General features: G+C 42.7%; 1 protein-coding gene across 3 annotated transcripts in view; it reads left to right on the top strand.

Annotated features, from left to right (window-relative positions):
• Positions 1-25561, top strand: part of DRC8 (dynein regulatory complex subunit 8) — a 74885-nt gene extending 49324 nt beyond the window's left edge. For 2 of the 3 annotated variants that reach the window (XM_084793191.1, XM_084793190.1), the window contains exons 3-6: positions 10862-10924; positions 19535-19577; positions 19679-19745; positions 25149-25561. In XM_084793191.1, the coding sequence (XP_084649317.1) occupies positions 10862-10924; positions 19535-19577; positions 19679-19745; positions 25149-25264 (289 nt within the window). In that variant the 3' untranslated portion in view covers positions 25265-25561. Of the gene's footprint in view, positions 1-253; positions 331-10861; positions 10925-18735; positions 18812-19534; positions 19578-19678; positions 19746-25148 lie in introns of all 3 variants that reach the window. The other variant, XM_084793189.1, reaches the window with a different exon arrangement.
• The last annotated feature ends 666 nt before the right edge of the window (positions 25562-26227 follow it).

Genomic DNA, 26227 nt, shown 5'->3' with positions numbered 1-26227 from the left:
TGGAGCTTTGACATTCTGAATCGTCAGGGCTTGCATTTGCTAGTCAGTGAAAACCTTGCTTTGTCTTGGTTCACTTGTGTGTCTTTTTCTTTTCCCAGGAAGTTTCTCACATAATAGTGAGCCAATACTTGAGTGAAGTGGTTTGCTATGTTACCTGTGATCTAAAATAATTTAGATAATTATTTGATAATTTATGTTACAGTGCTTTTCCAGAATTTATATTCTAAGACTTCTCACAACTTTCTTTTTCTAGAGAGATTGGGACAATCATCAGGTCATTAGGGTGCTGCCCTACTGAAGGGGAACTGCATGATTTCATTGCAGAGGTAGGTCTGGAGCTGAGGAAGCCACATTCAGCTGACTATAGAACTTGTAATTAAAAAAAAAAAACTCACTAAAACTACAAATTCCATAAACTACTGAGGGTGCTGTTTGAGTGTAGGATAGCTCTGTACATAAGTCAACCAGTAGGGCCTGGAAGCATTTTGAGCAAGTCTTGAAGAAATGGCTATGAGGAAATGACAACGTGTTGGTACATAGTCTTTAAACTGGTTGAAGATAGGCTAGTGACGGCAAGGGAGGCCGACCATATGGAGAAAGACCAATAGCAGATGGATTTCGTAAGAATATTGGTTCACAGGGCACGCAGAGAGGATGAAATTTTTATTTATTTGAGGAAATAAACATGTTTCAGAACACATAATAATAATAATAATGATAAATACAATAAAGTAAGTACGTTAACCTGTCTAAAATTTAAAGATTATAAACCCCAGCCATTTTAGTTTAAAAGTCTTGGTTGGCTTTCCTTTGTAATTATAGATTATATTCCTTGAAATGGGTAAGCATTACTCACTGAAGGAGACTGCTGGTCCTGCTTCCCTCAACCCTAGGGGATGAAGAGCGAAGACCTGGTTGGCTGTTTTTGGGTTGCTTTCTTTATAAGGCAGGGAAGGGAGACGGAACAATAGGAGAATCATTGACAAGTTAACATCAAGTTACTCCAGGCAAGATTTTTTGCCAAAGATTAAAATGGACTAGCTTTCCTGGGGAATTTTTTTGTGACAGTGTTTAACTTTATCATGGGTGACTCCATTTTGTTTTTAAGTCTATTTGGGACCTACTGTCTTAATCTAAAACAAGAGTCTTGTAATTATTTTTGCAGTGTAAGCTGAGGCCAGGAGAAAGAAAGCAGTGGATGATTGGCCCATGCCTAGGGAGCTTCATACTCCACTTTGCTTCCCAGAAAGATGTCTGCTTGAATGTTGAGTGAAATTTAGTTCAACAATGAGAGACCTTCACGAGGAACAGCTACCTAGGCCACCAGCTGGAGATACGGCTGACAAAGTTGCTTTGCTTTGCTTGGGGGAAGACGGGGGTAGAGGAGTGGGGGCGGTGAGGGTGGTGGTGGTGGTTGGAAGATTCACAAGGGATGAGAAAGAAAAGCAAAGAAGTAGAATCTGACCCGTCTCCTTACTCCGTGTTGTTGGTAGAGCCCTTGTTTATTCAATGCTATGTTGAAAAGAAAGAATTTGGGATTTCGGGCTGATGCAGATAAACTTGAAATAGTAAAATCGATGCTACAGAGGATTTGCTAGTAAGCTTGATTAGGGAATATTAAGTTACAGGAGGTAGAATTTAGCTAAAGGAGAGCCTCCAATATGACTGGAGGATAAATAGTGTCCTCACCAGCCTTGTCAGACACTGTAGGAATGAAAAACTTGCACCATAATTTATGTTTAGGCATGCTAAGAAAGTTTCTCCAATGTTTATTTACTAAGATTGATATTCAATTAGGCTTCATTCCCATAGCCAAAGGAGAAAACGGACTTATAACTGGCTATTAGGCTCATCCCATATCAAAGAATATACTTCTAAGGGGCAGTTCAAGGGGGTAGTGCAGGGTCACAACCACCCTGCCATTAAGTCTCTGCGTTCTTATCAGGAAAAGCACAGTTCTACCTGATGGACAAGAGGAACCCGGGTAGCAACTATTTGAAACAAAACAAAACAAAACACCACTGGTGTACTTAAGAAATAATAAGAAACAATTCTGGAAATATCTTTTCTGTGTAAATCTCCCATCTGTGTAAGTGGCCAGACTTGCAGTCTTTGGTCTCTGTTTAAATTGTTCAAAGTGGAACCTGGGGCCAGTGCCCGAAAGAGGATATGTGAGGTGCAGGATGTGTGAGATGCAGAAGCCAGGCTGTGTGTAAGTTAGTCAAATCTTCTGTTCAAGGCCAGTTCCCCTTTGGGCATTAGCCAGAGCTGGGCGCATGCTATATTAAAATGCTTTTCTGTTATTAATTTCTAAGTATGCGGAGTGATTTCTCACTGGGAAGGCATATTAATTCTAGAACAGGACAAGCCACTTAATTTTTGTTGAGTATCAATTTTCCATAATAATGCCTATTTCAGAGTTTGCCTCAATGATACATTAAATAAAGTATTACACCCATTTTTAAATGGAAAACCACTGTAAAGGTCAAGTAGCTTAAAATTAGGAGGACTGTTGCTTAGATATCAGCACCTTGGCAACTCTTACTTGTTTTCACATTGCTGTGACCACAGTACTGACTAATGCAAGTTGAGGGACCAAAGACTTGTGGTGATGGTCTTATAGCAGGGGTTCTCCACCTTCCTAATGCTTTGGCCCGTTAATATGGTTCTTCATGTTGTGGTGACCCCAACCATAAAATTATCCTCACCGCTACTTCATAACTGGACTTTTGCTACTGTTATGAATTGTAATGTTAAACATGTTTGGAGCTAGAGGTTTGCCAAAGGGGTTGCAACCCACAAATTGAGAACCACTGTTTTAGAAGGTTTCTGCAGCCAGGAAGGCATACATGGTAGAGCCTCGCAGTTCATGGTATAGCAGGGAAGCTGGAAGCAGGGGTGGGTATAGCCTTCAAAGGATCACCTCTAGCCACTCACTGCTACTAGCCTTCACTCTAAAAATTCCATGGCCTTCTCCAAATAGTGCCACCATTTAGGGAACAGGCATTGAAAACATGAGCCTGTGAATATTTCAGACACAAACCATAGCAGTAGCATCAATTTTTTTATTACTATTTAAAAGTATCCAGTATCCAGTAAGAAATTCTAAGTTCTAAGAATACATTGTTTTACTTTGAAATCTTAAAAGTTATTTTGAATAAAGATTAGGAGAAAGGCTTGTTTTCCTGTGAACCCATTTAATTCCCTGTTCCCTTGCAAAGGAAAAAAAAAAGATGTTTTAGTTTCTGATGACTGCTTTAAAACATTTATTCACAGAGCTGGAACTGGTGCAGGGTCTGGGAAAGGCAAAGAGGCACTGTAAAGAAGATAGGAATTTAATTGCAGCACAGGCAGAGGCAGGTGGAACTCTGAGTTTGAGGCCAGCCTGGTCTACAGAGTGAATTTTAGGACAGCCAGGACTACACAGAGAAACCGTGCCTCTAGAAAATCAAAACCCAAAAACAAACAAAAGAAAATCTGTGGTTCTCTCTCTCTCTCTCTCTCTCTCTCTCTCTCTCTCTCTCTCTCTCTCTCTCTCTCTCTCTCTCTCTCGACAGGGTTTCTCTATGTTATCTTGGCTGTCCTGGACTCACTTTGTAGACCAGGCTGGCCTCGAACTCAAAGCAATCCACCTGCCTTTGCCTCCCAACTGCTGGGATTAAAGGCAGGTGCCACCATGCCTGGCTGCTTTTACTTGTGTGTGTGTGTGTGTTCAATAAACAGAATAGGAGTGAGGCTGAAGAAGGAATCTGAGAAAAACAGAAACAAAACCAAAACCATGCCTAGATCATCAAAACACCACAAATCCCATTTATTTATATAAGCACACTATATATTATGATTATATATATATATATACACACACAAACACATATATGATCATTCTGTAAAAACATTGAAACTTTTATCCGGAATTGAATTCTCTAGCTATCATGTGCTTGAATTTTAGGGCAGACACATTTCTAAGCTTAAAAATTCTCAGCTCTTTGCTTCCTGAAGATCAGAAATCTCTTGAAATAGATCAGTTTTTAAATTCCTCAACATTTATTCATCTGTTTAATATTCTAAAATTAGCAACTTGCTCCATGTAATCCCTGCCTGTATAAGATGTTATAAAAGCCAGCAGCTGTGAAAGGAAGGGCCAGTGCAGATCTTATTGCACACAGGTTACTCAACAGCCCTGCCTTTGATATTAAGTCAGAGCTATCTAGGACCTTCAGTGTGTGGGAGCTGGGAGGAGAGAAAGACGATTTAAAGGTCTGGGTCCTTTGAAATTAAAATTGGCAGAGAATTACAGAGAATTTAAACTAATTATACAGGAAAGATAAAGATGTCTTTTTAAAAAAACCTGTGTTGATAGGATTATTGATTTAGGCTTCAGAACTTAGATAGGACTATGTTTTACAGGGGGGAGCATCTTCAGCCTCCTACTCCGCCACACTTTCCTGTGTGAGTGGTAAGCTGTGTCTGTATTGGCCATTCTGTTTTACCAATGTACTGTGTTCTCGAAAACATATCTTAGGATAACAGAATTTTCAGAATCTATCTATCTATCTATCGGATCTATTAGAATGACCTTCAGGCTGTGGTCCAGCTAATCCAACAATGGCTGTCTATGAATGGAAGGTCTAAGAATCCAGTAGATTTCAGTCCATGAGGCTGGATATCTCACCTGGTCTTCAATATGTACCAGAAACCTAAAGAAGTGGGCTCTAATGCCAGTGAAGGAGGGGACTTGTCAGTGAGGTCAAGAGCAGACAGGTAAAGTGGGAGAGCTTCCTTCTTCCATGTCTTTTATGTAGACTGACAGCAGAACATGTGGTCCAGATAAAGGTGGGTTTCCCACCTCAAAAGATCTGGATTATGGTGTTATTTTCCTACCTCAACGATCTAGATTAGAAGTGATCTTCCCACTTAAAATGATTTCATTAGGGAAAATTCCCTCACAGGTATGCCTAGCCATTTGGAGTTTAGTAAATTCTAGATGTAGTCAAGTTAACAACCAAGAATAGCACCACACTTTGGTTCTGTTTGACCTTACCTCAGTACTGTGAGGCCTTGTAGCTGCTGTGTTAACCAACCCTAGATGATTTGCATTACTTGGGCTAGAGGGAGCTGGCTGGCAGATCAGCCCATAGGAGTTAACCAGCCTTGGTTTGTGTACCCAGTGACCTGGTGCACTCAGGCCTGACGAGACCATCTTGGACCCAAGTGTTGCTTAGGCTGTTTTCACCAGCATGTCCCTGACACCGTTAGTGGGCAGTGTGCTGATCCTTCCACCATCTTCCAAGGGATATGGTCCTCTGGTGGGTTTCCTGGCTTATGCATGATATAACGTCTTCAGTCAGTCGGTGCTAAGGAGAAAAGGGGCCTTTATGCTTTGCCTGCTGTTTGGTTATCAGCTATTTATTCCAGGTCCTGAAGAGCCAGGCTGTCAGCAAGTCTTCCCCACCTCCTGGGTTCCTTGCGAAGTGGTGAGCCCAGTGTCACGGGAAGTGCCTGAAGCAGTTTAGCTTTCCTAGTATTGATCACCATGAGACTTGTCTCCTAGTCACGCCAGCTAGTTGCATTTCTTCCTTCAGAAGGAGTTTTCTTTCCTCCACTAATAAGCCCTGTGCACCCCAGCTAGGTTATGCTGGGGCTTCACTCAGTCTGCCTTGTGGGAGAGATGTGGCAGTTCCTCAGGGGTACCTGTTGCCCAAGGTGAGAATCTTTTGTAGTGCGACAGTGCCACCTCCTGTTAGAAAGGGATGATGCAAGCTTAGAGCCTCCAGGGGATTTGCCAAGCCAATGTCCGGGGCCTGCAGTTTGGTTTCTCCATCCAATATGTCAGCGTGCCTTTGCACACCAGGCCTTTGCAGCCAGGCCTCTGGCCTTAATCTGTTTTTCCAGAGCATGTAAACACCTCTGGATGTCTTTTACAGTTGCATTCTCTATTTCAGGCATGTCAAACTAGTGTGTATGCCCCTCTCCACAGTCTGCTTTCTTGAGGCCTGAGCTATGGGTGGTATATAAGTTACTTTCTTATTGTTGTGACAAGATGCCTGACAGGAACAGCCTGAGGAAGGGCAGAGAGGTTCACGCTGACACGCAGTGTGAGTGCATCGTGGCCGGGAGTGAACGGTGGCTGGAACGTGAGACAGCTGGTCGCATTGCACCTGCTGTTACAAAACAGCGCCCCTTCTCCCTTTGGTTTAGCCCAGGACCCAGGCCTACAGCATGATGCTGCCCACACTTAAGGTGGCTCTTCTTTCTTTGATTAACCCTTTCTGGAAACACTCTGATAGATACACCCACAGGTGTATTTCTAAGATGATTCTTTGTGTGTGTGTGTTTTGAGACAGAGTTTCTCTGTGTAGCCTTGGCTGTCCTGAACTTGCTTTGTAGACCAGGCTGGCTTTGAACTCACAGCGATCTGCTGCCTCTGCCTCCCAGGTGCTGGGATTAAAGGCGTGCACCACCACGTCCAGCTCATAAAATGATTCTTAATATTTTGGTTATGAGCTGTTGACAGCTGAGCTGGTCTAGCTCCTATCTTCCAAGGTGGTTCTTAATGCAATCAAGGTGACATTGAAGATCAAGCATCAGTGATGGTTTAAAAATTTAAATATCAGTCAGGAGGCAGTGGCACACGCCTGTAATCCCAGTGCTCAGGAGGCAGAGGCAGGTGGATCTGTGAGTTTGAGGCCAGCCTGGTCTACAGAGCAAGTCCAGGACAGTCAAGGCATCACAGAGAAACCCTGTTTTGAAAAAGAAATTAAATATTCTAAAAAATAAAGAAAAGTATGCATTAAAAATCTTACATATTCTGAAGTACTAAAATATTCATTACCCCTCTTTCATGGAATTGTATCACTCCTGTTTAATTGATGTGTAGTGGGGCCTGCCTTTTACTGCTGGAGACGAGTGCTTCTTTATAGGCTGCCAAAGAGCCATGTGGCCTTGACATCTAGCACCCGCTTAACAAGGCCCCCATTTTCCTCATTTTCCCACAGGCTTCAGTACAACTTACAGCTAATGCTGCTGCTTTGTAGGCCTTGCTCTTCCCTTGTTAGGGAGATTGCACTGGGGTCCTTGCAAGGACGCTCTTCTTCAACAGCATGTTCTCAGTTACCGCTCATAAAATCTTTATCACTAGGCTTCCAGAGACAGATGATCCGTGTCCACAGCACTGCACCACCATTTTGACTGACTTAGAAGTATATCTCACTGCTTGTATAGTGTCACTTCTGATGTCACATGCGGTCCGGTGGATACTCTAAGAAGCTAACACTAAGCCATAGACATTCGAGAGACGTAGTGGGGACTGTCAGAGCCAGAGGGGGTGGGAGAGTGCCAGACTACAGTGCAGGTTTGACAGACTGCAGTGCAGGTTTGACAGACTGCAGTGCAGGTTTGACAGACTATAGTGCAGTTTGACAGACTGCAGTGCAGGTTTGACAGACTACAGTGCAGGTTTGACAGACTACAGTGCAGGTTTGACAGACTACAGTGCAGGTTTGACAGACTACAGTGCAGGTTTGACAGACTACAGTGCAGGTTTGACAGACTACAGTGCAGGTTTGACAGACTACAGTGCAGGTTTGACAGACTACAGTGCAGGTTTGGTAGACTACAGTGCAGGTTTGACAGACTACAGTGCAGTTTGGCAGACTACAGTGCAGTTTGGCAGACTACAGTGCAGTTTGGCAGACTACAGTGCAGTTTGACAGACTACAGTGCAGTTTGACAGACTACAGTGCAGGTTTGGCAGACTACAGTGCAGTTTGACAGATCACAGTGCAGGTTTGGCAGACTACAGTGCAGGTTTGACAGACTACAGTGCAGGTTTGACAGACTACAGTGCAGGTTTGGCAGACGTCAGTGCAGGTTTGGCAGACTACAGTGCAGGTTTGACAGACTACAGTGCAGGTTTGGCAGACTACAGTGCAGTTTGGCAGACTACAGTGCAGGTTTGGCAGACTACAGTGCAGGTTTGGCAGACTATAGTGCAGTTTGACAGACTATAGTGCAGTTTGACAGACTGCAGTGCAGGTTTGACAGACTGCAGTGCAGGTTTGACAGACTGCAGTGCAGTTTGACAGACTGCAGTGCAGGTTTGACAGACTACAGTGCAGGTTTGACAGACTACAGTGCAGGTTTGACAGACTACAGTGCAGGTTTGACAGACTACAGTGCAGGTTTGACAGACTACAGTGCAGGTTTGACAGACTACAGTGCAGGTTTGGTAGACTGCAGTGCAGTTTGACAGACTGCAGTGCAGTTTGACAGACTACAGTGCAGTTTTGACAGACTACAGTGCAGGTTTGACAGACTACAGTGCAGTTTGACAGACTACAGTGCAGGTTTGGCAGACTACAGTGCAGGTTTGACAGACTACAGTGCAGGTTTGGCAGACTACAGTGCAGGTTTGACAGACTACAGTGCAGTTTGGCAGACTACAGTGCAGCTTTGGCAGACTACAGTGCAGGTTTGACAGACTACAGTGCAGGTTTGGCACACTACAGTGCAGGTTTGGCAGACTACAGTGCAGGTTTGACAGACTACAGTGCAGGTTTGACAGACTACAGTGCAGGTTTGGCAGACTACAGTGCAGTTTGGCAGACTACAGTGCAGTTTGGCAGACTACAGTGCAAGTTTGACAGTAGGTAGGAGAGATAGAAGAAAGGAAAGTTCTGAAGTTATGACTGCAGATGACAAGCTGTCAGTGCTAAGTTGTTCACCCTGGCTGATGTGGTACTTACTTTAATGGCTGTGCTATACCCTTACTAGCTGGAGCTGTGGCTCAGACATGATGGTTGGGAATATCATCTGGCTATATTTCTCAGAAGTGGAGTTTAATAGAGGGACATTCCCATAGGAGCCAGTTGTGGTGGTTTGACTGAGAATGGCCCCCATAGGCTCATTTACTTAAATGTCTGGTTCCCAGTTGGTGGACTATTTTTGTTGGAGAAAGTGTGTCATGGAGGTATGGAGGTGAGCTTTGAAGCTTCAAAAGCCCATGCTAGGTCCAGTTTCTCAATCTGCCTGTAGCTTTGGGGTCAGAGCTGAGCTCTCAGTGCTCCAGCCCCATGCTTCTGCCGGCCACTGTGCTCCCTGCCGTGACGATCATGAACTAACCCTATGAAACCATAAGCAAGCCTGCAGCTAAACGCTTCCTTCTGTAAGTCACCTTGGTCAAGGTGCCTCCTCGCAGCAACAGAACGGTAACCTGCTCTCTTGCTGTCACCCAGAAGAGCTGTGGTGGGAGCTGGGTGTTGAATGTGCAGAGCAGTGTGATCAGGAGTTAGCCGTGCTTAGTTTTTTTTTGGTTTTTTTTTTTTTTTTTTTTTTTGGCCTTATGCTCTGGATTTCAGGATTGGTTAGAGTGCAGCTGCTTAGGAAGCCACTGAAGGCTGTGCTTCTCTCACCAAGGAGAACCTTGGAAGAGCAAGCAGAAGCTTCTCAGCTCATGTTAAAGATGGGTCAGTAATGAACTGGACCAGGCTTGTTCCAGATCTGTTCTTGGGTAAAATGGTGGCATCATGGCAACTGGTTGTAACATTGATGGTCCTCAGTACAGCCGGGTCCTTAGTAAAACCTTCGGTGTGGGTGGTTAGCCTCTGCATGGGGTACCTGGCTGTTGTTAGGGTGTTCCTAAGAATTGGTCTTTCCTCCCTTTATATTCCATATTATCTATCTATCTATCTATCTATCTATCTATCTATCTATCTATCTATCTAATTTTCCCCCCTCAAGACAGGGTCTCTCTGTGTTAGCCTTGGCTGTCCTGGACTTGCTTTGTAGACCAGGCTGGCTTCAAACTCCCAGCGATCTGCCTGCCTCTGCCTCCCGAGTGCTGGGATTAAAGACATGCACTACCATGCCCAGCTTCATATTACTTATCTTTTCTTCCATATTTTGCACATCCTTTGATGACTTCTTGAAAAGGAAATAACTTTTTTTTTTAATTGCTGGGACTAGAATTCAACATTTAGGTATTTAGGTTTTTGTTAAGAATTTTGGGGGCTGGAGAGATGGCTCAGTGGTTAAGAGCACTGCCTGCTCTTCCAAAGGATTCGGGTTCAATTCCCAGCACCCACATGGCAGCTCACAACTGTCTGTAACTCCAAGATCTGACACTCTCACACCAATGCACATAAATTAAAATTAAATACAATATTTTTTTTAAAAAAGAATTTTGCGTTAGGCGTGGTGATGCAGGCCCATAATCTCAACTAATCAGGAAATTGAGGCAGGAGGATTAAAATTCAAGGCTGCATAGATCTCAGGGTGAATTTAGGGTCTCAAAAATTATAAAAACTAAAACCAAAAAGGGCTGAGGTATGAAGAACTTGTCTAGTACATCTGCAGCTGTAGGTCTAATCCTCAGCACTACAAAACAAGCAAGCAAGCAAGCAAACAGAAGTCAACGTTGCCAGAAAGCAGTCTTTGTAGGTACGCTTCTGGTGATGTTGAGATGGTCTGGATCCATCCTTTGTATGTGACTTTAATTAAACTTTCCTTCTGGAGGACTGCTCTTCTTTTCTTCTGACTCTAGAGCTTGAAATTTCATAATGGTTTGTCTGGGTCTGGACTCATTTTTGTTTGTAGTAGAGTCCTGGTGGCCTTCAAGCTAGTGAATTACATCCCTTTGTTCCAGAAAAAGTCCTCACAATTATTTTGTTAATTTCTATCTACTGTTTACCTTCTTGTTTTCTCTGTTAGGATTCCTCAGACCATTTGTGCGCTCCAGTCTGCCCCATCTCAGTCTTCTCCCTGCAGTCTTCCTGAACTTTCTCTTGTAATGTTTTTGCGGACACTGATTCCCAGGAGCCTGTTTTGTCCTTGGACTCATGCTCTTCTTCTCCGTCTCCCGCAGTTGTGTTTGCATCATCCTTTCCCTGCATGTTGATCTCTGGGTCCTGCTTTGGTTGTTCATTTTGTAAGTAGACTTCTTGGTTTGTTTGTTTGTTTGTTTGTTTGTTTGTTTTGAGACAGAGTTTCTCTGTGTAGCCCTGGCTGTCCTGGACTCTTTGTAGACCAGGCTGGCCTCAAACTCACAATGATCCGCCTGCCTCTGCCTCCCAGGTGCTGGGATTAAAGGCATGTACCACCAAGCCCAGCTGTAAGTAGACTTCTTGAATGTTAATAAACTAATGAGCCTGTATCTCATTTACAGTTAGTCATTTTTTAAATTGAAATAGATTTTTTCATACAATATATCCTGATTATAGTTTCCCCTTACCCAATTCCTCCCAGATCTCCTAACACCCAAAATTCATACCCTTTTTCTTTTTCCTTAGAAAACAAACAAGCATCTAAAAAAATAAAATAAGATAAAACAAACTGGGGCAGGACAAAACAAATAGACAAAAAAGAACCAAAGAAAAAGCACAAGAAACACATAGAGATGCAGAGACACACATGCACACACACACAGGAATCCCAAAAACACAAAACTGGAAGCCATAATATATGCACAAGGGACCTACCTGTAAGGTTAAGAGGAAGGAAGGAAGGAAGGAAGGAAGGAAGGAAGGAAGGAAGGAAGGAAGGAAGAAGGACCCTAATAAAGCATTATGAGACACAGAATGTCAAAGGTGTCACTGAGTGCATTTTGTGTTCTTCTGCTGGGGGCGGAGCCTGGCCTTAAGAGTGGTTTGTTTTCCCAGACTCCATTTCCTTTGCAAGCAGTTATCAGCTGGAGATAGTGTCTGGTTTAGGGGTTGGCGCTTGTGTCTACTTCCTCTCTCAGCATGTATGTTTTGCCTGTATGTATGTGCACCACATGCATGCAGTGCCCTTAGAGGTCAGAGAGGGTTTAACTTCTCCTAGAACTAGAGTTATAAATAGTTATGAGCTGCTGTCTGGGTGCTGGGTACTGAACCGAGTCCTGCAAGAGCAGCTAGTAAGTAATGTTACCCACCAAACTGTCTCTCTAGCCCCGTCCTATTTTTTTCTATATCAGCTTTGTAAAATAATTATTCTAAATTCAGTGAATGTTTTGTCAATTGTCAGTTTGTATTTTTGCTTGAGTAATAATTCAACCACACTGGACAAAAATATGTCATAGGTATTTAACGTATATAAAGAAACATGAAATGTGCTTGTTAGAGGTTCTGAGCCACTAGACTTAAGCTTTAGCAGTTAATTGTTCTGAGGGCTGGGAGCAGAGCTCTGTTTCAGGCTTTCTGTCCTCTCCCATTCTCCTTCTGTCCCTTCCCAGTGCAGGGGGATTGAAGCCAGGGCCTTGAGAGCACCGGGCAAATGTTCTACTTGTGAGCTCTGCTCCCTCTTTCTTTTTATCAGAGTAGCCATCTTCGTGTTCAGTGGTGTGCTCCCAATGGACATGTTGGCGTCCAGGTTTCCTGCTTTCCCTGAGTGTTTGTGCGTTCACATGTGCATGCATGTGGAAGCCAGAGGCTGACACTGGTGTCTTCCTTGATTGCTCTCCTTTTATATTGAGGTCAGCCTCTCACAGAACCCACAGCTTGCCTGTTGGCTAGCCTGGCTGTTACGTAGGTTCTGGTGATGTGCACCCTGGTCCTCATGCTTGCTGGGCCAGTGCTTTGTCCACTGAGCCACCTCATCCTGCCTAGATTTCCCCCTTTGGAATGCTCTTGTCCTTCCTTTTGCATTCTTTTGTTTTTTGTTTTTTCGAGACAGGGTTTCTCTGTATAATAGTTCTGGCTGACTGGAACTCACTCTGTAGTCCAGGCTGGCCTTGAACTCAACGAGATTCACCTTTATTTGTTTTTGTTTTTTGAAACAGGGTTTCTCTGTGTAACAGCTTTGGCTATCCTAGACTCGCTTTGTAGACCAGGCTGGCCTCAAACTCACAGAGATCTGCCTGCCTCTGCCTCACAAGTGCTGGCTTTAAAGGTGTGCGCCACCACAACTAGCTCTTTTGCATTCTTTAAAAAGTATTTTTATTAATTTCTTACAACGTATTCTGATCATACTCACTCCCGCTCCTTTCCTGAGGGTTTCTCAGTGCCACCTCCCATCCTACCCGCCTCCACTTCAGGTCCTTTAAAAAAAAAAGTTGAAGTTTGATTTGTTTGCTTGTTTGTTTTTAGGCAAGGTCTTATTCTGCAACCCAGGCTGGAACTTGCTATATAGACCACGTTGTTCTTAAACTCATGTCAGTCCTCCTGCCTCAGCCTCTCAAATACTGGGATTGCAAATGTGAACTGTCATTCCTGGCGGTTTCCTTTTTTTGTGGGGACACCATGGCTTATTTATCTTTGTTTACCAGGCCATAATAGTGAGCACCAGTTAAATATATACCATAAGAAATCCATGTATTTATGAAAATCAAAACTTAAAGAAAAAACTCTGAATCACCTGCCCCCATAAAAACAACCCACAGTGAACCAAATAAGGTAGCTCTTAAAGAGTTCTTGTTATAGACAAAAGGAAATCAATGAGATGATAGATATGCTAATTACCTGATTGTAGTAATAATTTCACTTTATATGGATTTCAAAGCATCTTGATATATTCATTAAACATATACAATTTTAATTTGTCAAATCTTGTCTCAATAAAATATCTAAGGAATTTAAAACAATAGGAGTGCAGATGAGAATTCTTTTATTATCTTTGCAACTTTCTGTTAAAAACTATTATAAAAGGAAACTAATTATTTGAATATAAGACTGTTTATAATAAAATAGTGTTTGTCACCCATTAAACATTCCATGAATGTTGTATTTAGAATAGGCATGTTTTGAATGTCATTTATTGCTTATGTATGTTTAGAGAACATACAGATATGGCCTCTAGAGGGCAGTGTTGTGTCATGAAAGGAATTTTACAATTTCAAAATCAACTAACATTTAAAATGGACTTAAAAATTGTGTGCATGTGCTCATGTGCATGTATGTATGATATATGTGGGAACACACATGCATGCCACGGTGAACATGTGAAGGCCAGAGGACAACTTTGTAGAGCCTGTTCTCTTTTTCCACCTTTCCTTGGGTGCTGGGATTGAATTTAGGTCACCAATCTTGTGCAGCAAATACCTTTACCCTTGGAGCCTCTTGCTGGCCCTTTTCTTACTTTTAAATCACAAAATTTCTATTTTATTCATTATCCATCCCCCTCTCACACTCTTTCTCTTCATACTGAAGAAAATTTACATTAGGCATGATGACAAACACTTAGAGTCCCAGTACTGGAGATGCTCGGGCAGGAGGATTAAGAGCTTTAGGGCCAATCTCAGGAGCATAGGAAGACTCCGTCCTAAAAAAAGTAAGGAAGAATAACAATAGAGATGTAATCTGAATAAATTACTTTAAAAAACTAAGGAAGAACTTTATGCTTTTTTTGCTATTCTGATTGAGGGAGCTTATCTCTGACATACACTAATGTGGTGGTTAAATAAGTGTGGTCCCAATAGGTTCATATATGTGAATGCTTAGTTACTGGGGAGCGGAACTGTTTGAAAGGGTTAGAAGGATTAGGAGGAGTGGTCTTGTTGGAGGAAGTGTGTCACTAAGGGTGACATGCCAAGCCCAGAGTCTCTGTTTCCATCTATGGATTATGATGTAGTTCTCAGCTACTGCTCCAGGACCTGCCTGCATGCCACTATGCTCCCTACCATGATGATAATGGACTAATAACCTTTGAAATTTTGAGCAAGTCCTCAAAAAATGCTTTCTTTTATAAGAGTTGCTAAGGTCATGGAGTCTCTTCATAGCAATAGGACACTAATTAAGACAATTTAATAACTTTATTTTAAACCTCAACATTATCTGTGCGTCAAAAACCATCTGCCGAGTTTTGGTCCTACTGTTCTTATGATTGAGGGCTTGTGAGTGATGAAGGGGTCAAGTGAGGTGACATAAGGCACCTATTGTATGTCATGTCTCAGTTCTTATATTATTGAAGTGGAGTTACAGAGCTAAACTTTGGAATACTAAAATCAGTAGGTCGATGAAGATCTTTGTAGGATAAAAGAGGCTTTGATTTTGTAAAGGTAGATGTTGCCTGCCCTATAGTTGTTTAGGGAACACAGACATGAAGGATGACTGTCCTACTCTGGAACAGTTTCTGAAAGAACAAGGATGGAAGGTTAACCTTTTAATTTTAATATTTTCACTGTGGGGTAGTGAACTGGCTCAGTGGGTAAAGCTGCTCATTGCCAAGCTTGCAACCCAAGTTCTGTCCTTCCACATGGTAGAAGGAGAGAACTGATTCCTGCAAATCATCCTCTGACCTCCACACATGTACTGTGGCACATATACACCCATACTCACACATAGACATGGTACATAAATGTAAAAAACCATTACTGTTCTATAAATGAGCTCATGAAATTGATTCTTATTTTATTTATTGAGATTATAATAAAATTACATTACTTCCTCTTCCTCTTCCCTTTCTTCTCTCTAAAGTTTAAACTTTCCCATGTACCCAGTTCCTTTCTCTCTTTAAGTTTATGATCTGTCTTTAATTGTTGTTACACACACACACACACACACACACACACACACACACTCCTAAATATATAAGTACAATGCATATAATGTTACTTGTATGTGTATTTTCAGGGCTGACCATTTGGTATTGGCTAACCAATCCCATGCTTCTTCCTGGGGAAGACAATTACTCCCATTTTCAGCATTTCTTAGTGGCCTATATATTTTCTTCTTCTCCAACTCCTCTCACCCAAATCCACATTCTTTTCATTCTCTCCCTCATTAGAAAACAAATGGGCATCTAAAAACGATAAAAAAAAACACGAAATCAGAAACTATAATATATATGCAAAAGATCTGTAAGTTAAAAAAAAAAAGAACCTCCAAAAATGCCATTGAGTTGGTTTTCTGTTGGTTATTGACTGCTGGCCATGTGGCCTGCCCTTTAGGGTGGTTTGTATCTCCATTGGACAAAACTAATCTTTAATTGGGGCTAGGGGTGGAGGCAAGTGTCCACTAACCCTCTTAGCACAAGACACCATCTGGCCCAGACTCACACAGGCCCTGTGTGTGCTGCCACAGTCTCTGTGAGTTCATATGTGTTTCAATGGCCTTGTTTCAATGGTGTCTTCTACCCCTTGTGCCTCTTACACTCTTTTTGTCTCCTCTTTAGCAGGGTTCTTTGAGCCTTGAGGGGGTGGGATTTGATGGAGACGTCCATTCAGGACTGCTTGTTCCAAGGTCACTCACTGTCTGCACACTGTCTAGTTGTGCATCTCTATGTTTGTTCCCACTTACTGCAGAAACAAGCTTCCCTGATGATGGCTGAGCAAGGCACTGACACATGAGCAGAGCAGAGTGTCATTAGGAGCTGCACTGCTTTGCCGAGGGTGAAGCTTCTTGAACTTTGTCCCCTCCATGTTAGCATGTGTTATTGGTGCTGTCCTTGTTCAGGTCAGGGTTAAGCAGCCATGTGGGTGAGACTTCATGGGCATAGATTCTCTGAATTTTCTAGGAGGTACAAGAGATTGACTTTTTAAAAGTCTGCCCTGAGGATTAAACCCCAGAGTCCATAAACACTCTACAATTGAGTTGCACCTGCATCCGGAGATTTAATTTTTTTTTTTTGAGACAGGGTTTCTCTGTAACTTTGGCTACCCTGGACTTGCATTGTAAACCAGGCTAGCCACAAATTCACAGAGATCCACCTGCCTCTGTCTCCCCAAGTGCTGGGATTAAAAGTGTGTGCCACCATGCCTGGCCAGATATTTAATTTTTAGTCCCTGTTTTTTCAGATTGCCCAAATATAACACAGCTACATTAACATGAATTGTCAAAATGTTCACCTTGATGTTAGGCCCAGATCACTAGATCCCCAAAGACCACCAGAAGTCTGAAGCCATATGCAAAAGCAAGGAGCCTTTATTCAAGCTCAAGCTAAGACCCTCAAACCTCATCAACACAGCAGATCAGTAGCAAGAGCCCAGAACTGCTATTAGGCAGGGTTTTTTACTGTGTTTACAGCAGGGAATGGGAGTTTTCAGTTTGGCAGTTACAGGATTGGTTGATAGTTAACAAGGTTGGGTTGGTGCTAGGAGATTGGTCAAGCCTGACTGCAAAATGCTTAAGCAATTTGTCTATAATATCTGGAGACATTATGTACTTGATTGGTTCTAGTCTAGGGTGGTTCCTTCCTGGAATGGTTTGTGGTTTTCCAGCAACTGAGGTGAACTTAGGGCCAGGCTCAATATGGTGCCTGCTGACAAAATGGAGTCCCATTAGCTGGGGCTCTTCCCTCAGACCTTAGAGAAAGCTAAAGAAATTGTTCCCATACTGATGGGTACAGAAATTCTGAAACATGATGTCCTTAGATAGATTTGATTCTCCCTGATAATGGAGTCTGAAGACCCTATTCACACAAGATATGAATCTTATATGAACACTAAAAATAGTTGTCATTCGGATGACAGTGCAGCCACTTAATAGCAACCTAGATTTATTTTTTGTTGAAACAATAAATCTCTTAAAAACTCATCTGTTGAATTGGGATCTATGAGCCTTTTAATAGGATTTTTGAAAGAGAGTGCAAAATTTATAGCTCCTTATAAATTGCCTGATATGGAAGTTAAGGTCAGTAGTGCTTTGCTCAGTCAGTCTGTCAGAGTTCAACTGCAGGCAAAAGGACCTGTTTTATTCTCATGCTAGAGTGTTAGGTATCCAAAGCTCTTATTTTTAGACTAGTATTCTCTTAACTTAGGGGAGGCAGAACAAAATTCTATTACTCAGATAAGTATTTCATAAACACATGAACAGTTTGAGATGTAGGTTGGTTCTTGAGATGCTGAGTGGCTATAACCTGATCTCATTCTGTATTCTCATTTCAAGGAAAGAGTGCATTTGTACAAGTCAGAATCTGTGGGCCATCCTAGACTTCTGTCCCCCCTTATCCACAATGAGTAATCAGCCCCATCAAGCCATCTTAGAGGTCTCCCTTCACGGCCTCCGCTCCAGTCCTCCCCATCATCCTGTATCTGAAGAAGCTGCCTCACCCGCAACAGCGACCTTTCCAAACACAGGCCCCTGACACTGCCAGCAGTGTCACTCTGTTCTCAGGATAACAGGGACTGGAGACCCTGTGGATGATGAGGCTCTTCTCTCTGCAGCCTCACCTTGAAGAACTGCCCTTGCTGGCATCTGTGCTCCAGTTTCACAGGCTCTTCTTGTCTTCGAGAAACCACATCAAATGCCACGTTGTTCAGTGACTGCCCTGATAGGAGAAGGTCCATGCTCTGTGCTGCTCCTCTAGACCCACACTCCGTACTTGTCATGCTTGCTTAGATCCAGAATTAGACATCAAACCAGGCATGGGTTTGACATGCTGCCATTTGGGAGGCTGAGGCAGAGGATCACTGCAAGTTTTAGGTTACCCTATATAGTAAAATCACTGTCTTTAAAAGCAAATTGGATGCTTGATATTGTGCTCAGTGTGTGTGTGTGTGTGTGCGCGCGCGCACCAGAGGTTAACTTTAAGTGACAATCCACTGTGATACAATTACACACCCACTCTTAATGTGAGTGCTAGGGATTGAACTCAGGTCTTCCTGGTTGCATGGAAAGCACAGAGCTATCTCCCAACTGCTAGTGCTATGGTATTTTGAATTTTATGTGTCTCTCCAACAGAAAAAAGCTCCAGGAGCAGGATTTATGCTCATAGTCCATCATCAAATTCCAACATCTAGCTCAGTGACTGAAAAAAAAAAGTAGTTGCTCAATACATTTGTTGAATGAATAAATGACTTTTTTTTTTTTAACCTGTTTTAGGTAGAGGAAGAAGAACCCACTGGATACATTCGATATGAAAAATTTCTTCCAGTGATGACCAGAGTGCTTCTGGAAAGAAGGCAGTGACTCGGATTTTATGGCGAGATAATGAATAGAATCACATTCATTTGAAAGCATTCGGCTCGGCCAGGCGTGCTGCCTCAGGCCTGGGATTCTAGCACTTGAGGGGCTGAAGCAGGGGGATTGCAACAAATTTGAGGGTAGCCTTAGCAACATAGTTCCTAGCGAGCCTGGGCTACAGAGTAAGACCCTGCCTCAAAGCAAAACAAAACAAGAACACTTGGCTTTTCACATTTTATTTAATCAGTGTGTATCTTAGGGCAGCTTCCTCTGGGCTGGCTCAGGGGTATGCCTAGAAATAGCAACCATGCTAGTATTTGTCAATCTAAGCAAGGCACAATTAAAAGGCAAAGGGGCCACAAAACAGAGCAACATTGTAGTGATATTTAATTGTGAATTATCATTTGAAAACAAAAATTAACAGCAGTTATTCTTCTAGCATAAGTGTAGTATTAGTACACCACAGTTGACTGAGTGGTGGAGGTTTTGGTCCTAGATATATTTATTTTCATATTAATGAAAAATGCTAATAGGTAATACCGAACATTCCTGTGGAGCAGGTACTGCTGACCTTCATATCCAGAAATTCAAGGAAACTTCACTGAGGGAAATGCCATTAGCCTAGGCTATTAGCAGCTTTTATTTTGTTATATGCAGTCATCTATCATGTGCAGACTGAGATAAATATGCTGGCGTTAACTGGCTTTATTGTAAAATTACAGATTTAGACCAATTGCTGAAGATGTCCTTTTACAAGCTTTTGAGGTGGGTGAGCTCTACATTATTCATGTATATGTGATAAATTAATTCATCATATAGAATTTATTCAACAAAGAAAATATATGATATCTATCTACTTTGCCCAGGTTTTGGATCCAGCTAAACGTGGGATTCTGACTAAGGAAGAACTGGTCAAGTACATGACTGAGGAAGGTCAGAGGGCTTTATTTCTTGTAAGAGTAGCTTATGCAGAGATTAATAGGTTTAAAGATTTTTATTTTCTTCTTAATTACCCTCCTCTCTCTCTCTCTCTCTCTCTCTCTCTCTCTCTCTCTCTCTCTCTCTCTCTCTCGTGTGTGTGTGTGTGTGTGTGTGTGTGTGTGTGTGTGTGTGTGTGTGTGTATACAGTGCCCATGGGGTCCCCTGAGCTGAAGTTACATGGGCACTGAACTCAGGTTCTTTGCCAGAGCAGTGCATGGTTGTAACTGCTGTGCCATCTCTCCAGCTCCAATTAAGAAGTTTGAACAATTATGCAGAAGTTCTAGGGGATAAAACTTTAAGACAGTTGTTTGGCTGAGTAGTTATTTATTATTCTTACTATTTTGGTTTGGCATTTGATTTCATAATAGAATTGTATAAATTGTGTGTACTTTATTTACTTAAAATATTTCCTAAATAAAAGACATGCCACTTAAAGAACATAAACTGTCAATCATAAACCAGTGCCTTTTTAGATTGAATATTTGAATTAAAGTATATAAATATTTCTTTTAGAAGACCTTCTTAGGCAGTAAAGTTGCAAACAATATAGCCTAAATTGAATGTGAATTCACACAAAAACTGTATTTTCTTATGATAATGGGACCTTCTCCCACAAATATTTTCTTTAACTTAACTTTCTCTTTTTAGGTTAGTATATACACGTGTTTCCCCTGACTTAAGCAGATTGGTGGACATTAATGCCATTGTCACACACCCCCCCTCCTCTGCAGCCCCAGCCCCTATAGTAAGGGAGGATCATGCTTTCTCTACCCAGCTCCCAGGTGTTCAGGCCAAGTCCTGAGTGATAAAGCAGTCACACGTCACTTGAGAACATGGACAAGGGCATCATTTTGAGCAAGGAGACCTGGACTGGAAGCTCTCTGTGCATCCAGTGTGGCCGTTTGGCTCAGACGTTAGGACATGGGAAGTGTGAGAAAGAATAATGAGAAAGTCACAGTTGCCGTCCAGGATTCCCTGCTGTGTCACACTCATCTAAACGTTAACTTTAATGAGAGTGTTAGGACTTTCAAATCCTAAGGATGAAAGGAAGTAAACTGTAAATTATATTGGGCCAAAGAGAGTTCAGCACCTCCTTCTGTGTGCCAGTTGTATGTTTAGTATTGTTACAGCACAGTGGGTGGTAATGATGCCAGAACCTGATCCTTTTCTTGAGCATATTACAGTCTTATTGGGAATCAAAGCTAACTTGTGAAATAGATCCATATGAGACATTAGAAAAATAACTATCAGAAGATCAATGCAGGCTGAAACTAGCCTGGGAAACAGCCTGGGAAGGCGGGCAGAGAAAATAGCTTCCTTGAGAAGGTAGACTTATTTGCTTGCGTTAGTTTTGAGACAGAGTTGCATTTTATAACCCAGGTGAATCTGGTATTTATTGTGCATCCCAGGCTGGCAGTACACTCAAGACAATTCTCCTGCCTCAGCCTCCTAGGTGGGATTACAGACGGGAGCCACCACTCTTTGCTTTAGAAGATAGGGTGAGCCATTGAGGGCAGGCATCATAAGGTCTTACATGTTATAGCACTGTCACAGATCACAGGTGTCAACATGTGAAGTGTAACAGACGAGCTATGCATGAACGAACGAGTAGTTGAGTGAAGACAGATGAAGGGCTGGTTCAAGGCAGATGGATAGAGCAGTAGGAACAAAATCTGGAAGGGAGGTAGCCAGGCACGGGGGAGAAAGTGCACCCAGCCAACCCTGAGGGTCTTGTTGGGTAACACTAAGAAAGGAATGGAGGTGGATTTATTGGGGCTGGGTTGTAGAGGCCTGCTCTTGAGCTTGGGTCATCCCTGGGCAGTAGGGAAGAGAGCTGGACTGAACCATCCGTGTGCCATTGCTGTGGGAAAGTGTTTCTGGTGCTGGTCGGTGCGTAGGTGAGTAAGAAAGATTCAGCCAGAGGGATGAGCTGGGAGGCTCCTTCAGCATTCCCAAGGTCCCTTAATATGGGCGTGGCCTGGCACAGGGACTAGAGAGAAGGAATTGGTGCAGTAGGACTCATTATAGGACCCTGGGCCATGGTGGCCAACTGAAGGCAGGGGACAAACATGGCAGATTTGTGTGTAAAGTAACACCAAGATTTGCCCCAGACAGGGATGACATTATGACAGTAATGCTACTGATTGAAACAGTGAAGTCAGGCACTAGCTGCGCTATGTGTAGGGACGAGGCTGTGTGGTCCACAGGAAGGTGCTTCATGAGAATTTCCAGGAAGGTGAGTGTCTTAGCTGGGGTTCCTATTGCTGTGAAGAGACACCATGATGATGGCAACTCTTGTAAAGGAAAACATTTGACTGGGCCTGGCTTACAGTCAGAGGTTTAGTCCATTGGCATCATGGCAGGAAAAATGGCAGCATGCAGGCAGATGTGGTGCTAGAGAAGGAGTTGAGAATTCTGTATCTGGATCCACAGGCAGAAGGAAGAGAATGAGACACACTGGCCAGACTTGAGCATCTGAGACTTCAAAGCCAGCCCTCAGTGACCCACTTTCGCCTACAAGGCCACACCTCCTAATAGTGCCACCTACTATGACCAAACATTCAGATACATGAGTGCATGGGACCAATCCTGTTCAAACCACTGCAGTCTATGTACAGAGTTCTTGTACTTCTAGGGCAACCATTGGATATCCTGATAGATGGAGTCTGTGGCATTTTCTTTCCAGAGAAGAAAATAAATGGTTTCAGTTATTTACTGAGCATTATTTAATTTTTCCCATGTTGTATGAGCCAGTATATTTGATAGGTGCATATAAAATGCACAATGTTATCTGAGTGTATCATTATATTGAATGTAACATGCTCTTCTAAGTGTAGTCGCAGCTTCCTGGCTTAGTAAAATGATTTTTTTTTTTAAGAGACAGGGTTTCTCTGTGTATTACTTTTTGTTTTGGAAGTCATGCTGTAGACCAGGCTGGCCTCGAACTCCAAGATCCACCAGCCTCTGCCTCCTCCTCTTCCTCCTCCTCCTCCTTTTTTAAAGCACTTAAAAAAAGAGATTTATTTATGATGTATACAGTGTTCTGCCTGCATGTATGCCCACACACCAGAAGAGGGCTCCAGATCTCATTATAGATGGTTATGAGCCACCATGTGGTTGCTGGGAATTGAACTCAGGACTTTTAGGAAGAGCAGCCAGTGATCTTAACCTCTGAACCATCTCTCCAGCCCTGCCTCTGCCTTCTGAATGCTGGCATTAAGGGTGTGAGCCACCAGGCTGGCCTAGCTAAGAAATAATGTTTTTATTCCCAAAATTCTAAATTGTTTTAAAATATATTCAAGCTTTGGGACTATCAAGTTACTTCCACAATCCCTTCATAGCATCTGCAGAGCAGCCAACACATCTATAAGTTTGAGAATTTACATTCAAAATGCCCAGGAGATTGTAAGATAAACACCATAAACCTCACTGAATCAAGTACCCACAAGATAGAAGCCATGTTAGTCCAGGATATATATTGTATCAGATGGCATTTAATAGCAGAGAAAAGCTCAAGTCTTTTAAAACAAATACTTGTTGCCATGTGTCAGGTGCTCATGGAAGTGCTATTTGAATAATATTTTTAATCCTCATACCAAGCCCATGGTAGAGAGTGTTACATTCCCTGTACTGTAGACTGGGAAGAGAGGTTGAGCAGCCTGCCTGAGCCAGGAAAGCTAGAATAAGACCCATCACTTAAAAGTGGAGACCATCCTCCAGGCTTGTGCTGTCCAGTGGTAAGCAGTTTTTTTGCTATCTTAATCACTGCATAGCTCTTTCCTTGCCCATGCAGCAGAGTGACTACTGTGCGCAAGGCTTAGTGTAAGCAGTGCTGTGGAGTGCTTTGGCTAAGGCTGGTAAGCTGGCCTTCTGGCATTCAGACTCATCCCCACTCACTTGCAGGGCAGGCTGCACTGTCTGGTCTATAAATGGAGACCGTAGTTCTTCCCTCTTGTGAGGTGCTTAGCAGATTAACTTAGTTAATATATGTGAAACACTTAGGTCAGTGCTGGTCTAACCTCAGTATTCAGGAGGTGCTGGCTGCTAGGTATTCCCTCCTTCCTTCCCTCCTCCCTTTTATGCTGGGGATCCCTGGACCTTGCACGTGGTAGATAACTATTCTGTCCCTAATTTATTTCTGAGACCTTGGTAGCTTTTGTTTGTTTGCTTGCTTAAGACAAAGCTAAGTCTAGCTGTAAGCTCACTATCTTCTTCGGCCTGGGTGCTGGGATTGCAGTGTGCACAACTACACCTGGCATCCACTGTTGATGTCCTTATGAGACTTACATCAAAGTTCACCTGGCAGTGGACTTAGTGTCAATAGTCAGGTAACAAAAATCCAGAGTTTGTCACTTCAGCATTTCAGGAGTTCTTTCTTAGGAATTAACAAGTTGCATATTTATGAACCTAGCTCTCAGAAGGCTGAGATAAGAGTGTGAGCTTGAAGTCAGACTCCTGACCATAGCAGGACTGGGTCTCAAAACACAGCAGTAAAGCAAAGCAGAAATTAAAAACAAAAGCTACAGGGTCCCTGCTTACACGAGTTCTGTGCTGGTAGCTGAATCCAGTAAGGAAGGAATGTGGACAGGGAGGAGTGTCTTAGGTCATAAGGTGGGTAGCCCTTCTCAGGCCTTAGTTTGCATAAGACTTCCCCATAATGATCTAGGGTGACGGCCTGGATGCCCTCTTTTCCCTTAGCATTGGCGTAGTTCTGTTTTAAATAGTCTGCAGCTCTTTAGTTCTGGAGTTTGAGGCCTGCCTCCTGAAGCCACTTTCAGAGATGGCTCTCAGAGGTTCCCTGAGTACAACAAGCCTCCCAGATTCTTTCTCCAGCTTCCAGTTCCATCTGACATCAACACCACCCAGACTGAAACAAGGGGGGGGCGGTTAGCACGAGTGGTTAAACCAGTGTGAGTGAAGCAGACCTGATGTGGTGGCTAAGTGTCTGGTCTCTCTTCAGCAACAGCTAGCATTTAGTCACATCACCATAGTTTTAATAATCATAATAATTACATTCACTTAATAAGACTTCAGCTTTGAGCACGTACTTTTGCAATGTCAATCATGTTAATTTAAATGAATAAACACCTTTGTTCATGGTGTGCTATATACTCCTGCTGTTCCGACTGAAGTGATGTATCCTCTAGGGACTGGAGGGCAATCATCTGCAGCCTTGCAGGGTGTATAGCAGCACGCCCTTTGGCCTGGATTCTCAGGTGTTGGCTCTACAGCTCCAGTGAAGAAAAAACTGGACACAACTGGGGTCTGCGGACTCCATGGCAATGAAGCTGCCTAGTGGAAAGAGAGGAAAACCCTCCTGACAGTAAATGATGGTTTCCCTTCTTGTCTTTCCAGGTGAGCCTTTTTCTCAAGAGGAAATGGAAGAAATGTTGTCTGCTGCAATTGATCCCGAATCAAATGCCATTAATTACAGGGACTACATATCAATGATGGTGGTAGATGAAAATTAAATGCTCCAGAGACTCAATTTCTATTTTTTTCTTTTAAGACACTGTGAAGACTCAATTTCTAATTCAAAGGATACTTTGAAAAATTGCCTGTCCTAATTAATTTCACATTTTTATCTTATAATTTCTATGTTTAGTGCCTCATGACATAGTTGTTTTAAGATATTTTGTTTTCAAGAGTGATCAATTTAAAACATAAATTTATTTAGTATGATCAGATGTATGGAAGGAAAAGCTGATAATTTAAAAGGAATTGTACAATATTTTAATATTAAATGTATTATTGCTTATTTTTTACAACTAGGCCAATGATACCTTGAAATTAATTAAACAGAAAATGAAGATTGATCACAACACTTTTAAGATTTGGCATAGAATGCTCTTGTGGGTCAGAATGGCCACGGACTGGACATGAGTGACACTGGTGAAGGCTGCCTTTTAGAGTAGTAGTAAACACTGCAGCACGCAGCGCATGGAGGGAGAGCAGCTGGAGTAACTATTAATAATTGATTTCTTATGAATGCCAATTACAAATCTCATTTGAGAGTCTAATAACTTTGCGTAAAATTGAAATTTGCTCATCCAGCATGTTGCCATTTATGGAATAGCTAAAGGAGGTGAGATAATTGAATCCAGAGAAAGAGGACTGAATGGAAACTGATAATGGCAGTTCCTTCTTCACTCTTTAGAATTCTCACCTATTCAGAATACCTGTCTCGGGAATGTTGTCCTGAGTGTACTTAGCTTGTTGTTGCCAGAATGTAGTACCTGAAATGGACTGCTGCCATAAGAAAGGGGTTCATTTAGCTCACAGTTAAGGGGGGGTCAGGGTCCAGGCAGCACTGTGCAGGCTGAGTGAGGGCCACCCTTGCATCATCCCACCAAGGAGCAGCTAGCCAGACAGAAGCACATGGTGGAGCAAGCAGGAGCAGAGAGTCGGGAGGGGCCTTCAGGCTGGCCCCTCAC

The sequence above is a fragment of the Acomys minous genome (genome assembly GCF_964271855.1).
Source record: "Acomys minous genome assembly, chromosome: 1".
NCBI classification, from domain to species: domain Eukaryota; kingdom Metazoa; phylum Chordata; class Mammalia; order Rodentia; family Muridae; genus Acomys; species Acomys minous.
Note: the sequence above shows the minus strand (reverse complement) of the source record. Positions and strands in the feature narration are given on the sequence as shown.